Genomic DNA, 13,768 nt, shown 5'->3' with positions numbered 1-13,768 from the left:
GGTTTCAGGCTGCAAAATGAAGTTTCTTCTTCTCATAACATTTGTAGCAACCATCTACTATGTGAGTACTATCTATCTATCTATCTATCTATCTATCTATCTATCTATCTATCTATCTATCTATCTATCTATCTATCTATCTATCTATCTATCTTACATAAAAAGCAGTGCATGTAACTTCTGGTCTCTATACTTATTGCAGGTCAATGCAGGCAAGGTAAGAAACATTACATTTCTACTAATCTATGCGTGATCAGTGCAATAATCCAACTCAGATCATGGTTAAAAATAAAAACAAACACTCTTTCTCACTCTTCACACAGAAACAGAGGATGATAGCAGCTATGAATGCTATGAATGCTATGAACACCATGAACACTATGAACGCTATGAATGCTATGAATGCTATGAACGGAGGAATGATGGCAGGTATGAACGGTATGAATGGAGGAATGATGGCAGGTATGAACGGTATGAACGGAGGAATGCTGGCAGGTATGACTGGTATGAACGGAGCATTGATGGCAGGGATGGCAAACGGAGTGAACCCTGGGAGAATGGCTGGAGGCCTGAACCCAGTCATGGCAGCTGGTGGTGGGGCAGTTGTCAACGGGCCACAGTTTGCTCAGGTGAGTTTATCAGGTTGTCATTTTGATTACCTCAGTTTAACTGGAAAGAAAAATTAGAAGATAGAATTCAAGATTAATGAAGAAGAGTTGGAATCTTAGGTTTTATTTAAATGTATTACTGTAATATATCTTTGCACTCAGCCCATTCAGCCTCTTTTTTTTCTTATGCAACAGTTACTTTGTATGTATGTATTTGTTTTTCTGTATTTATTGTTTATTTCACATTCATGTTTAATGTGTTTGTTTGTCTGTTTATGTATGCACCCTTCGCCAAGGCAAATTCCACATAAGTGTACTTATTGTGGCAATGAAACCTTTTCTGATTCTGATCAAATCAGGAACTCGTCAAAAAGTCTAATGATAATCGTAGGTTATAACCGTGCACAAAGATTAAAACTGGGTGTAAAATCAATCCTGTAAACAAATAAAAAAATGTCATGTGGTGAAAAAAGAGAATTTATAATCCAAAACAATGTGTAGTATGTGCATGTTATAACAATGAATTTGGTTGTTTTCTTTGAACTTTAAACACATCACAAGATGGAGCTCTCCTGTTGTCTCGCTTATTGGTGCCTGATGTCTTCATCATTAGCAGACAAAAAATACTTTATCATTAGGCACCAATTTACGCATTATGGGCTGAATTCAGATTTCTGTTAAGCCAGATAATGCATGATATGATTTGTGACATCATATGTTTGTACAACAATATGTGCAAAATATGAAATCTGATCTTTTGTATAACACATTTTTTTATTACTAAACCACAATAACCCTGATATGAACAATCGCATCTCTCTTCCTCTCAGTTTGTTCCCAGAGTTCCTGCTTTTGCTGCACTGGCCCCCATTCCCAATGTGTACGCCGTCCCTGCAGTCAATGGGGTTAGTGTTGCACATACTGTAATTGTGTTAACACACGTCTTTTGACATTGTTTAAGGCTTTAGAGAACAACACAAAAAGCATCAATGTATGTATTTTGTGTCTATTGGCAGTTTCCAGTCCCTCAAATGGCACAAATGAATCCTCCTCAGCAGCCTCTGGTGGTAATCACTCAATATCACTGATTCTTAGTCCACAATACACTTTTATTACAGATTGCATGATGATTTGTAGAAATTTAACAAATTGCTTGAATCACTAAATCTTGCTGCCTTTGTTTAGGGGCTCACCAACGGTGCCGTGCAACAGCAGCTTCCTCTTCAGCCTGATCCATTGGGGAGATTTAGGGTAGGAACCAAGCAAACTGTATTACTGTATGTGAATAGTAATGGAAGCTACAATGGCTAATTGTTGTTCTTTGACTGTCCAGCGTCAGGTTATGAAACAGGACACCTTAAAGACCATGGTGGATACTCAGGTAAGATTGTGTAAATCCCAAGCAAAGAAGCAGATCTATGTGGATAACATCATCACTGTCTGATATGAGTGTGTTTTTTTGTCTTGCTGCAAAGTCTTTATTACTGTAATGTCTAATTCATTCACTCTCTTTTCCCTCTTCATTCCCTCAGATTCCAGCTCCCACTGAAACGACAACAACTCTCTGTGACGAAGAAGAACATCATGAAGATGTTTAAGATGACATACAATCAAATACACAAGAATTGTCAAAGTGATAGCATAACTTGAATTGTATGATTTTGCCTATCACCAACGACCATGGAAGCTTTGTGTGTTATGTGTTACTTTAAAATTTTAACTTTAGAATGAATCTTATTAAAAAGCAATTGATATGACATGTTAACTGACCAATAAAATAAATCATACTTTAAATGAGAGTTTGTTTCATGGAACCCTCTTATTTTGAATTTTAAACCAATGTATCGAATCACACAATTCTCACCAATAAACTGTGATCATCATTGCAATGTATAGTGGCTCTCTGCTGCCATCTAAGGGTTATAAGTATATCAGAATCACAAATACTTTCTTGGTCACAGTTGCTCCAATTCTAGCATAAAAAAGTCTATAAACTTTGAGAAAGATAGAAAAAAGAAATAAGTATGTAAAAATGTTTCCTACAACATATAATCACATTGTAAATAATAATAATAACAAATAGGTGTGTTATAATGCAAGGATATTATAAATAAATAAGAATATTAGTTATATGAAATGTGGCTACAGTATAAATGCATTATTATTGCCAGAGTATCACAGAGCTCTTGCACCCAATTATTGTACTGTTAAGTCAGTGTTGTAGAAAATATAAATTATAAATAAATTGTGGTTATAGCTGCTGACAGGGGTGACATAAGTCCACCAAGAGCCAGTCCAATGACTCAGAGTGTCTGACACTGTGAAGGAGGAGTTGAAAAGTTTGATTGCCACTGGCAGGAATGCCTTCCTGTAGCGCTCTATGGTGCATCTCGGTGAAATGAATCTTGCACTGAATGTAGGCCTACTTGTGTGCTTGACCAGCAGGTCATGGAGTGGGTGGGAGATATTGTCCAAGAGTCCAGCTCCACCCCCACAACATCACTGGCCTTGCAAATCAGATTGTTGTCAGTGTATTTAGTCCGGTCCAGTTTATTGTTAATCAGTCCCTCCAGGATTTCGCGATGTCGCGATCGCGCCAATTCACGCAAATTCAACCAATCACCGCAAATTTGGTGCGACTCGCAATTTTGACCAATCACCGCAACTTTTCCACACATTTGACCAATAACCTGAAGTTTCCTGCGACTTCAACCAATCACAGCAATCCCACGTGCACTCTGAGAGCCAATGACCAATCGGGAGTGAGAACGGGTTGATCATTTCCTTGTTTTTGATATGAAGACGAGACGTGTGTGTGACTCATTTACCAACAAAACGTACAGCGAAAGACCGTGCAAAACATTTCAGACCGTCCTGCCAACCTGTATACATTTTAACATCAATGTAGACTTTAACGATTTAAAAGTCGCTGAAGTTGCTGCCGTTTCCATCCTGGCTGTCGGCTATCTGCAGCGGGTGGGGCTACTGCTCCGTACCCCCCGCGACTGACGCTTGCACACACACAAACACACACAGAGACACACACACAAACAACACACACGGTGGATGCTGGAGAAAAAGGAGATGAGACGACACAATGACCTAAATTGAGGACAGCTACGCTTGTTATTGTAAGTGCAATGATAAGTTAAAGTCAGTACTTTATCAAACCGTATGAATGTGTGTCCCAGCCCAGGCCAGGCTAGGAAAATAACTAACAATGTAAAGATAAACAAGCCACTGACACATATGTTCAACATTTTTTTTATTTTTTTTTGTCTTAAATCCACCAGCCATTTTCATATTATACAGCATCCTGAGCCTTTTTGGTAAGGTTACTAGGAAAACTCAGCCCAGAGTAATTGTATTCTACCCAAAACAAGTTTCCTTTTTATTTTGAAACTATACAACAAAAACTATATTTAACTATACAAAACTATACTATACTATAACTATACAAAAAAAAATCGCAAATGTTTTGCAACTTTCACTGTCTCCCTCAACTTCATTGCAACAAACATACAAAAGACATTGCAACTTTTAGCGCAATTTTTTACACAAGCTCCTGCGAAATTAGGCATTTTGGGCCGCAACAATCTCAAAAAAGGCCGTGAAATCCTGGAGGGACTGGTTAATGTACACTGACCCCCTGGATGGTAACATGGGTAACTGGTGCCTTGGCCCTCTATAACAGGAGACAACCACACATAATAAAGCAAGATGACACCACATTGTCTGGATAGCATAGAATCGTTTGATATGTGTAATGAATAAAACCTGACAAAATCCAGGTTTTAAATGAGGCCCAAAGTAAGAAGAGCTGTTTTTTGGGTTTAACTCACTGCAGTTGAAATAACCAATTGAAACAGGTGAGGAATTACAGTAAACAGCTGATGAAGATGTGAGCTGTGCTGGTGCAACATGAAAAATCTGTCACATGTAGGCCTTTTTTCTTCTTCCTGGAAGACATTTTGACATGGGGACGGGCACAGACATTTGGAGGGGCTATTGCTCTAACTGCCTTGGGGTAGGGCCTCATCTTAAATGATTAGAATCAGAATTATGTAACTTATACAGTATACTGTAAGACAACTGAACACTAGTGCAGCCAGTTGGTGGCCTTACTTCCTGGTTTGCTCCTGTCATAACTACTACGGCCACTAGAGGGCAGCGCCACTATAAACGTAAATATAGATTGTAATTGCACAAACAACCTCTGGGAAAGTTTCTCGGGAAAGGACAGTCTCTTTAATATTAATCTTTTCTCTTTCTGTGTTAAAGTGATAAAAACGTATTACTTTTAAAAAATAGAAATTCTGAAACTCGAAAACGATGTTGGAAATTCTCAAGTTGAAATGGTTGTTGGAAGTTGAAATCAATGTTTTAAATTCGCAAGTTCGCAAGTTGAAATCAATGATGGAAATTCGCAAGTTGAAATCACGTAGGAATCCACAAACGATACCACATCCATCCATCAAAAACTCTCCACTGTGTGGCTTACCTTAGGCAGGGTTTCCAACCGGCATCTCCTGGGTGTCAGTCAACGTCATTCCCCACAGGAACATCTCTGAGGCTGAGAAACGCCTTCATCAACCTGCAGAGAAACAAAGTTTGTCTTTTCCTTTTGTTGCCCATTAAACCTCTTAAACATGCAGATAATCCATTAAAAACATTAATTCGTGAAAAAACATCTTAAATGTGCTGATAATCCTTCAAAAAAACTTTAACACTTTCCAAGATATAACTGATAACCAATCAAAACCCTTTAATATAGTGTATTACATTTATCTATCACAGATGTCAACCGACTCTGTGAAGTTAACCTTAATTCAAATATTAAGATTTTTCAGAACCCTGATAGCTCACTTTGAAGAGTACCTGTTTCACAGTCTGAAGGTTGTGAGTTCAACTCCCATCTTAACCATTTGTTTTTTCGGTTTCACAAAGGATTCTCTTATTGTGAAAAGCCTGTGCCTGAACTCATTAAAATGCATCAGAGAAGGAAATCAGTCCCAGCCATTGACTGTAGGTCCCAACATGTTTCTGTCTTCTTTTAGGACGAAGAGTAAAACATTTAATCAACCCACCAAACAGGATGTGACACACACTATACACACCTCTGGCTATGTTTTTGCAGCACCACAAATACGTACTGTCAGGTAGCCTATATTAAGTCAGAGTTTTGAAAAACAAATATCCACTGTAGGTGCTACAGAGACAGTGGTGTGTAGTCTACGTGATACGCAGGTATACAGGATTTCCATATACCCACTTAAAAATGCGCAATGACACACAACAACATACTTTCCATTATATTTTTGACATATTTTGAATTGTCATGTGTTTTTTTTCTTTGCATAGGCTAAATAAAATGTATTTTAGCTGTGAATTGGTGCATAAAAGTGTATCAAAATGCAGGAAATTAAGTATTTGGTGCTCAAAATTTTGCTGGGGCACGACACCTAGACCCCACCCCCCCAAGTCCCATTCTGGCCCATACATATACAGTACAGTATACCCACTACAATACATTAGACTACACCACTGTACAGAGAATAACTGTAATGTGGCTGAAATGGGTTGTAAATTATTATTTTATATTATACATTGTAAAATCGACAATATTTTAAAGTTACTTTTGTTTGTGACGCTCAGCACAAATTTCAAACTAATGTATTTTAAAGCAACACTATGTAACTTTTCCCGCTTCGGTCCCCCTACAGGTTGGAAGCGGAATTGTCCATTACATTACATTGTCCAGTTCATTCGAACTACAGATCCGCTACTCGATCTGGCAAACTTGCATAATGTAATGTAATGGACAATTCCGCTTCCAACCTGTAGGGGGACTGAAGCGGGAAAAGTTACATAGTGTTGCTTTAATTACAAGTAACCTGTATTTCGTACCTGCACCACATATTGTTTCTGTCAGAAAACTTATTCAACTTCACTAATGATGGACTGCCACAACCACAAAAAAACTTAAAAAAATAAAGACAAAGTTTATTTCTCCAGAGGGGTAACTTAGCCAATAAGGGCAAACAGGCTGTTGCCCTGGCAACATTAGCCTGTACCTGTGCATGTCCATGTTTTGACATGTCACAGTAGGTAACGCACAGGTGTAAGTAATTGTCATACTGTCATGCCTTACTGGCACACTTGACTAGAACGGAGCCTTTTTTTTAATGTTATTGGTAACACTTGTGCTTTTCCTGCTACAACAAGTCAAAATATCTGCTGTGAAAAAAGACCTGAGGGTCACATTTCAGGTTTAGAAAAAAAGGACAAGTTGAAGGTTGAGTTTACATAACCCTGTAACACCAAACATCACTGTACTTCACTGTACCTGGAATTAATATAATTTTATAGTCTTTATACATACATACATATTTGTTTTTTAACATGTAGATATCATCACTGTCTGTGTTATGTTATGTCTGTACATAGTATACAATGTTCATGCTTGTTCAGCTTTGTTGTCCTTGTTTTTAGCTGTTATGTCTATTTATGTGCAAGTACAATGTCAAGTACAGTAACAAAAACTTTACTTAGGAGAACATATAAGGAATGCATTATGTAAACAGTTCCCCTAAACTGAAAAGCATTGGCCTGTTAAAGCAAATCAGTCAATAAAAGGCTGCTATGTAATGTATTTGGAAAGAGGATTGTTAACAATTTGACGCAGACCATGTCATGGTGTTTAGAGACATGACTTAGACCTAATGACATACTTACCTGTCCTGTGTTGTAAGTGTCTGAGTCTGATGCCATGAGAAATGTCTGTCACACTGACCACACATTGTCTGGATGGGTTGGCAGTGGACTATAACAGCTGACATGGACAGACGTTAAAAGGGATATTGACAAGGTGAGGAGACAGGCACACAGAGAGCGAAAGCAGAACCAGAGAAACGGTAAGATGATTCTGTAATGCACGTTGTTTCAGTGAAAGCATGAAACATTTTGCATTTATGGAGTCTTTTTTTTAAACATGCCTTTTGTTTTACAGACTACAGGACATCATGAATACGAATATGCAGACTGCCTTTCTATTGATCTGTTTATTCAAAACAAGCTTTGCACTTCCAGTGAGTTAGATCTCTGTCTTGCTAAAGCATATATTTCTCACATCATCTAAAATAGCAGAGATAAAGTGTTGTTTTTTGTGTTTTACAGTTGCAGATTGGTATTATTGCAAGCAACAGCAATGAGGTAAATATGGCTGTTAATACCTTTATGTTTGTTGGTTGCAAAGTCAAAATCCCTTGTCACAGGAATAATATTACCACATTTAATACAACCCTTTTGTGTGTTCAGATCCTAAGACTGAATGGACTAACTCTTGCAACTCTTGGACAAACACAGGTACTGGAAACTTTTTTGCTATGCATTTACTTCTTTGAGTTACAGCACTAATATTATGTACATTCTTTTGTCAAATTAAAAAAGGTTTACAAAAGGGAAAAACAAACTGAACCAAATCCCTCTTCTCCAGGCGGCTTCAATGTTTCCTCAGTATGTACTGCAGCAGCAGCCTGATGTGCTGTTCACTCCACCGGTGGTGAACTTGAACCCTCAGGTTGCCGGTCCCTTCGGTCCCCAGGGGCCCCAGATGTTTCTCCCCAACCAGGGCAACCATTTTACACCCGTGTTCATCCCCAACGGCCAGCAAGAGCAACTTGGACCACAACAGGAATCCAACGCTCCAGATGTTCCTCAGCAGGGCCAAAACCCCTTTCAGGTACAACAAAGCATGGAGATACAGTGATGGTTAGCTGCTGCTCCTCACAGTCATATGGAGAAATAATAACGGTTTTAAATTTCCTTTAGATGTTTCCACATTTCCAGTACCCGTCCTATGCATTTCCTCAGCTTCCTAGACAGCAGGTATGAAGGAAAACATATTGACCTGTGTGCAAACCTCAGTATCTTCATTTAGGTGCTCACTGCAGATTTAAATTGAGTCTATCATTCACAGGGCTTTCCTTACTTTGTGCCTGCTTACGGCTATCCGCAACAGAGGAACACTGCGGTGGTGCAGCCCAACAACGGTCAGCAACAGCTGGAGAGAACCACACAGAGACCACAGCTCCCTCTTCAGGTGAGACATGCAAGATGGCATGAAATATATAAAAAAGATAGTCCCGATTTCTCTGTGTTTATTGCTCAAAAACAAACATAACATGTTATTTCATTCTTTCTTTTTTTATACACTGGCTGAATGGAGATTTGCCAGTAGAGATCAGCATAGAAATATTCAGTGCATATTGGCTACATATTGAGATGAAAAAGAAAAAAAGGAATAAACAGAGCTACTGCTAAAATTATTTCAAAATATCACCATGATTGTGTCTATCAACTTCCCTTTGCTACCTTGAATTAAGTGTAAGAACAGATGCAGCAGACTATTATGACAAAGACAAGACTTAATGATAATAACATAGCTGCAGATGTTGAGTCATGTGCGGTGACTGTGAAGCAAAGTCGACTGTCTGCCATATTGACCACACACTGCTGAAATCATGTCACCTCAGACACATTTCAGTGTTGAATAAGTGTTAAGCAACTGCTTTATCTGCACTGTTATATGATATCTTTGCAGCTTATAAGTTTGTTAGTTTTGTGCAGATGATGCTTGTAAAAGAGATCTATCTTATTTTTTTGTCACCTATTAATGTCCATGGTTGTGTGTCTGAGGCCGCTTAAAAAACAAGAAAATGTCAAATGTAGAATTTAAAATAAAATATTTAGGTAAATACTTAATATATGTATATACTTTGTAATCTAATTTTCCTGCATATGTTCCCATTTTAGCAGGCTTCTCAGCCTAAGGTGCAAACAGAGAGAGTGAGTACACTACTGTACATGATCTCTTTATTTTTTTTTTTATAATTTCACCAATAAACCAAGGAAAGAGACAAGAGTGCACCAGTTCAGTCTAATTGCTGTTTTTTTGTGATCTTTCTATCTACATCAGACATGGCCACTGGGGACACATAAAGAGTCTCCTACAATTCCTCCTGATCCTCGTGGCGACGTATCTGGCCCAGGGGTTGATGAGGTATGATTTTATACAATGACACTCAATCTTTAAAAATTTTGCACATTAATGTGTATGCACATACGCAAAATCCTCATTGTCATTTATTGCGCAGGGTGTGATTGTTTTATTTTTGTTTTTAAACATTTCTCCAGGGTCAGTCCAACTTCCCCTTCCTGTTTGAGCCTTAGATGTCACCTGGGAAATAACAAGGCGATCAGTCAAACTGTGTTCGGCCACATCACTCATTCTTCTGCAAAATGTACTGGAGTGTGCCATTCTTCCAAATGCAATTTATTTGTACTCAAATAATATAAACGTTTTATATTAAACTGAAACTGTCTTGCTTGTTTCAGGAATCTGCTCCTTGCTCTCAGAGCATGTCAAATAAAGAACCTTGCCATAGTAATTTGTTTAAGAGTTTTATTGTGATACAATGAAATTATTCTTTGACAGGAAAATGACGAATTACATGGGTGATTTCTCAGAATAAACCACAGAAGAGAAATCCACAATCGTCCAAAAGTTGGTTGATCAAACTTGTAGTTGTCCAGTGTAGTTGTTGGTTTCTTTCTGAGGTAAGTGAGAGATAAGAACATTCGTTAGCAGCAGTTACTGTAGCAAAGTGATGATGAGGGAATTAAACGTAATCAGTGTTACTCCATTAACCTCACCTTTTGAAGTTGCTAGTAATCTTCTTCTGGATTGTCTTCCTCTCCAACAAATTCACCAAGGTTCATCTTGAAAATAGAAAAGTTGTTCCAATTAGCCAAACAAGAAAATGTGCTAAAAGCCTACTTTTTTATTAGACTGATTTCAAATAATGTGCATAATGTTCCCAGTTTAATATAAAAGATACTAGCAGGTTCTAGTAGTGTTACTACTAATACTTTAAAAAAATGTACTGGTGATTAAATAGTTGCACATAGAACCAAAAAGGTTGCATGAGAGTCAAGAATTTAGCATTTTAACAACAAATATTATATAGAAAATCATATATAAATATATATATATATTTATATATATATATATATATATATATATATATATATATATAATCAATATATTGACTGTACTTACAGGTTTAAAAACCCCAAACTCAATGGAGACTTTGTTCTTCAAATGGAAAGAGAGAAATTATGATTATTATTGAAGACAAAATAAAAACATATAATGTACAGTAAACATCAAGTAGATTACCGGCTCTGTGGCGTTGTAGATGAGCTTCACATATTGCTGATATTGAAATAAAGACAAACAAAAATCACAATGATGTTGTTTTGGAGGTCAAACAGGCAAAAATTCTGAAGTCTAAACAAACAAGCCAGAGTAGAAAGTAAAGTGTTTTTTTTCTTTCAAAATATTTGACTGAAATGAAAGTTTGACAAACAGCCAGTATACCCCATCCTTCGGAGGCCCGTGTCTTCCTCCCTGTAAAGCAAGTAACAGTCAAAATCAGACTTGCTGAGCTTTGATACTGCAATCATTGCTACAACGAGTTAAAAAAAAAAAAGTTCTATACCTTATCGTGGTGAGGTCCTCCTCCACCGTGCTATGAATGGATTGTTAGTCATTAGTTTTCATTTAAAGTTTATGATCTTTCTTTTGATTCTTTAACTGTGATAAAACATTATATTGAAATTGATTCTACAGTCACCTTCGGCATCAAAAAGATGTTCTCCCCCTGTAAGATTTTAACACAGAGGTTCAGTGGAATCAAAACATTTCATAAGATGTCGACTTTTACAACAAAAAGTAAATCGTTTTTTAAATTAAAGTTAATCAAGTCACTGAATCATATTGTTTACCTCCTTCAGGGGTACAGCAGTAGTGTTCTATGGATGAAACGCCACACGGTTAGTTGAATTTTGTTATTATTCAGTAAAGTCTGTCATGTCAAACATACAGTATACTGTATAAAACTTTTAAAACTTTTTTTTTTTTACTCATGATCTTACCTGAAAGGTCACATTGGAATTATAAACACAAGAAACTCAGAGTTTTTGCCAAATCTTCTAGAAAATTCTAAGTGTGTTAATATCACGAAACTCTTCTGGATAGTAGCTTCCAAACCAATCGGCACAACAAAGGAGTTGCCTCCCGCCTATATGCCCTTATTGCTAATTCCACATCATCTGAGGCTCTGACTGTAAGACATTAGTGGGAGACTGACTTTGACTCTAAGTTTGAGAACGATGATTGGACTGAAGTTTTACACAGAATTCACCCATTGAACTTTCCCTCCTCCCTTGCTCCCGTAAACTCAACTCAACCCAATCCATTACACAACTCCAGAGATACCCCTCCTTCCCCTTTTCTTTTATTATTAGGATTATTATTTAATTGTATTTTTATTTTATGTATTATGTGTGTGTCTGTATATCTGAGTATTTCTGTCTTATTCAAGTTGTAATTATTAATTTCAATGTTGCTATCTGGGTAGTGGGAGGGGGGAGGGAATGCACTTTGTCAAATCACATTGTGTATTGTTTCCATACGTTCATATGTCAAGTAAACAATAAAAACAAAGTTTGGAAAAAATGAGATGACAGTAAGCTTACCTTGAACATAGGGGAAAACGCCTAAAACAAGAAAAAAGTAGATTGTATATATTAGAATAATATATGCAGAACAATAACAATGTTTAAGTTTAGTAGTAAGAATAGTCTTTAAAGCACCTTTTGAAAGCACAAATCAAATACTTGACAATAAAACATGGAAGTCACAGATGTTAAATATATAGACAATGTTTTTAATTTTTTTTTTTTAAAGTTTACAAATAAACAGAAATAGGAGGCACTTTTAGCCAGAGATGTTCACAAGTCATTTTTTGGAAGTCCAAGTCGAGTCTCAAGTCTCTGGCCATCTGATCTGTCCCTAACACTGTATTATTAAATCTTATGAATTCAAAGCATGTCCTGTAGCTACCATCCATACAGTACATTATCAAAATCAGTTGTAGGATAACTGTATGGGGTCTACTGCAATGCAATCTGAAGAAACACAAATTAAGAACTCTTTCAATTTCATAACTGTATTTTTCAACATTTTGGTATCTGCACCAAATAATACATGTTTGTCTCTGTTACTAACTGGCTGTAAAGCCCAACCTCATCATGCATTACATTGTTCAATGTTCAAAGTTTGAGGGAAACATCTGTATTGAAAGTTAATACACCAACCATGGTGCACACATGTGAGAACTGATACTTTCCGTATTGCTATTTAACAACAACCGGGTGAAATATTAACTCTAAGTCTGTCACATCATATGGATACAACTATGAAGATACAATGTGCCTGTTCCCAGCATTAGCACGACACTTTGCGATGGTTATCTTGTTACCTGTGACGATATATGCTAGATTTAACGTCTCTTTCACATTAGCAAGCGACTGACCTATCTTGGAGAGTTTTGAGATGCCTGATGAAGTTCGACGTTGTTGCATCATTTATCTTGGTGCCACACACCTTGCATGTAGCTGTTACGCTTACTGCCACTGTTTACGAAGTTATTGAAAGCAAAACTAATGACAAAAGGCACAACTCCGGGAGGACTTGGTGTCGCCATCGTCAATGCATTTTTTATTATGTGAGTGTACTGTATACACCATTTAAAACCTTTATTTTTTTTTTTACTCATGATCTTACCTGAAATGTCACGTTGTCAACCTGGAAAGGAATAATAAACACAAGAAACTCAGAATTATTGCAAAATGTTCTGGTAAATGTTGAGTTTGTTAATATCACATTGAGAGATGACAGTAGGCCTACCTTAATCATAGGGGAAAACACCTAAAACAAGAAAGAAGTAGATTGGATATATTATATTTTATTATAATGCAGAACAATAATGATGTTTAAGTTTAGTATTAAGTAAAGTTTGTAAAGTGCCTTTTGAAAGAAGAAATCAAATACTGCTTCACAATAAAAGAAAAAACCTAAAATATAGACACTTTATAAAAGTAACAGAAATAGGAGGGCACAGTTTCAGCACCCCCCAACTCTATGCACCTTCCAGCGTCCCTGGTCAGGAGTGAACTCAAGCCTTGTAAGAGACCCAATTAAATATACCTTTGTCTTGTTTTAATTTGAGTACAGTATTGGGGTAATTGTGAGC

At 37.0% G+C, this 13,768-nt stretch overlaps 2 protein-coding genes across 3 annotated transcripts; both read left to right on the top strand.

Annotated features, from left to right (window-relative positions):
• The first annotated feature begins 332 nt into the window (after positions 1 to 332).
• scpp9 (secretory calcium-binding phosphoprotein 9) lies at positions 333 to 2,206 on the top strand. Its single transcript, XM_078271272.1, has 6 exons — positions 333 to 629; positions 1,439 to 1,513; positions 1,625 to 1,675; positions 1,794 to 1,859; positions 1,942 to 1,989; positions 2,141 to 2,206. Exons 1-6 carry the CDS (start codon positions 333 to 335, stop codon positions 2,204 to 2,206), a joined length of 603 nt encoding a protein of 200 aa, XP_078127398.1.
• A 5,227-nt stretch (positions 2,207 to 7,433) lies between these two features.
• odam (odontogenic, ameloblast associated) lies at positions 7,434 to 10,044 on the top strand. Of its 2 annotated transcripts, none has more exons than XM_078269485.1 (10): positions 7,434 to 7,522; positions 7,618 to 7,696; positions 7,785 to 7,820; positions 7,926 to 7,973; positions 8,104 to 8,349; positions 8,439 to 8,495; positions 8,587 to 8,709; positions 9,426 to 9,455; positions 9,586 to 9,669; positions 9,804 to 10,044. In XM_078269485.1, the coding sequence occupies exons 2-10, from the start codon at positions 7,631 to 7,633 to the stop codon at positions 9,837 to 9,839; spliced, it is 726 nt and encodes a 241-aa protein (XP_078125611.1). In that variant the 5' UTR covers positions 7,434 to 7,522; positions 7,618 to 7,630; the 3' UTR covers positions 9,840 to 10,044. The 2 variants fall into 2 exon arrangements, with proteins under 2 accessions (XP_078125611.1, XP_078125603.1); XM_078269477.1 differs by having other exon boundaries at positions 9,423 to 9,455.
• Positions 10,045 to 13,768: the final 3,724 nt, after the last annotated feature.

Source organism: Sander vitreus, chromosome 2 (genome assembly GCF_031162955.1).
Source record: "Sander vitreus isolate 19-12246 chromosome 2, sanVit1, whole genome shotgun sequence".
Classification (NCBI taxonomy): Eukaryota; Metazoa; Chordata; class Actinopteri; order Perciformes; family Percidae; genus Sander; species Sander vitreus.
Note: the sequence above shows the minus strand (reverse complement) of the source record. Positions and strands in the feature narration are given on the sequence as shown.

Bases quoted from the DNA above. Each gene is read 5' to 3' on its own strand.
- scpp9 (XM_078271272.1), top strand. From the start codon at position 333: ATGATAGCAGCTATGAATGCTATGAATGCTATGAACACCATGAACACT. The intron at 1,860-1,941 runs GTAGGAACCAAG...TTGACTGTCCAG, and splicing joins ATCCATTGGGGAGATTTAGG to CGTCAGGTTATGAAACAGGA. The intron at 1,990-2,140 runs GTAAGATTGTGT...TCATTCCCTCAG, and splicing joins AGACCATGGTGGATACTCAG to ATTCCAGCTCCCACTGAAAC.
- odam (XM_078269477.1), top strand. From the start codon at position 7,631: ATGAATACGAATATGCAGACTGCCTTTCTATTGATCTGTTTATTCAAA. The intron at 7,821-7,925 runs GTAAATATGGCT...TTGTGTGTTCAG, and splicing joins TTGCAAGCAACAGCAATGAG to ATCCTAAGACTGAATGGACT. The intron at 9,670-9,803 runs GTATGATTTTAT...ACATTTCTCCAG, and splicing joins CTGGCCCAGGGGTTGATGAG to GGTCAGTCCAACTTCCCCTT.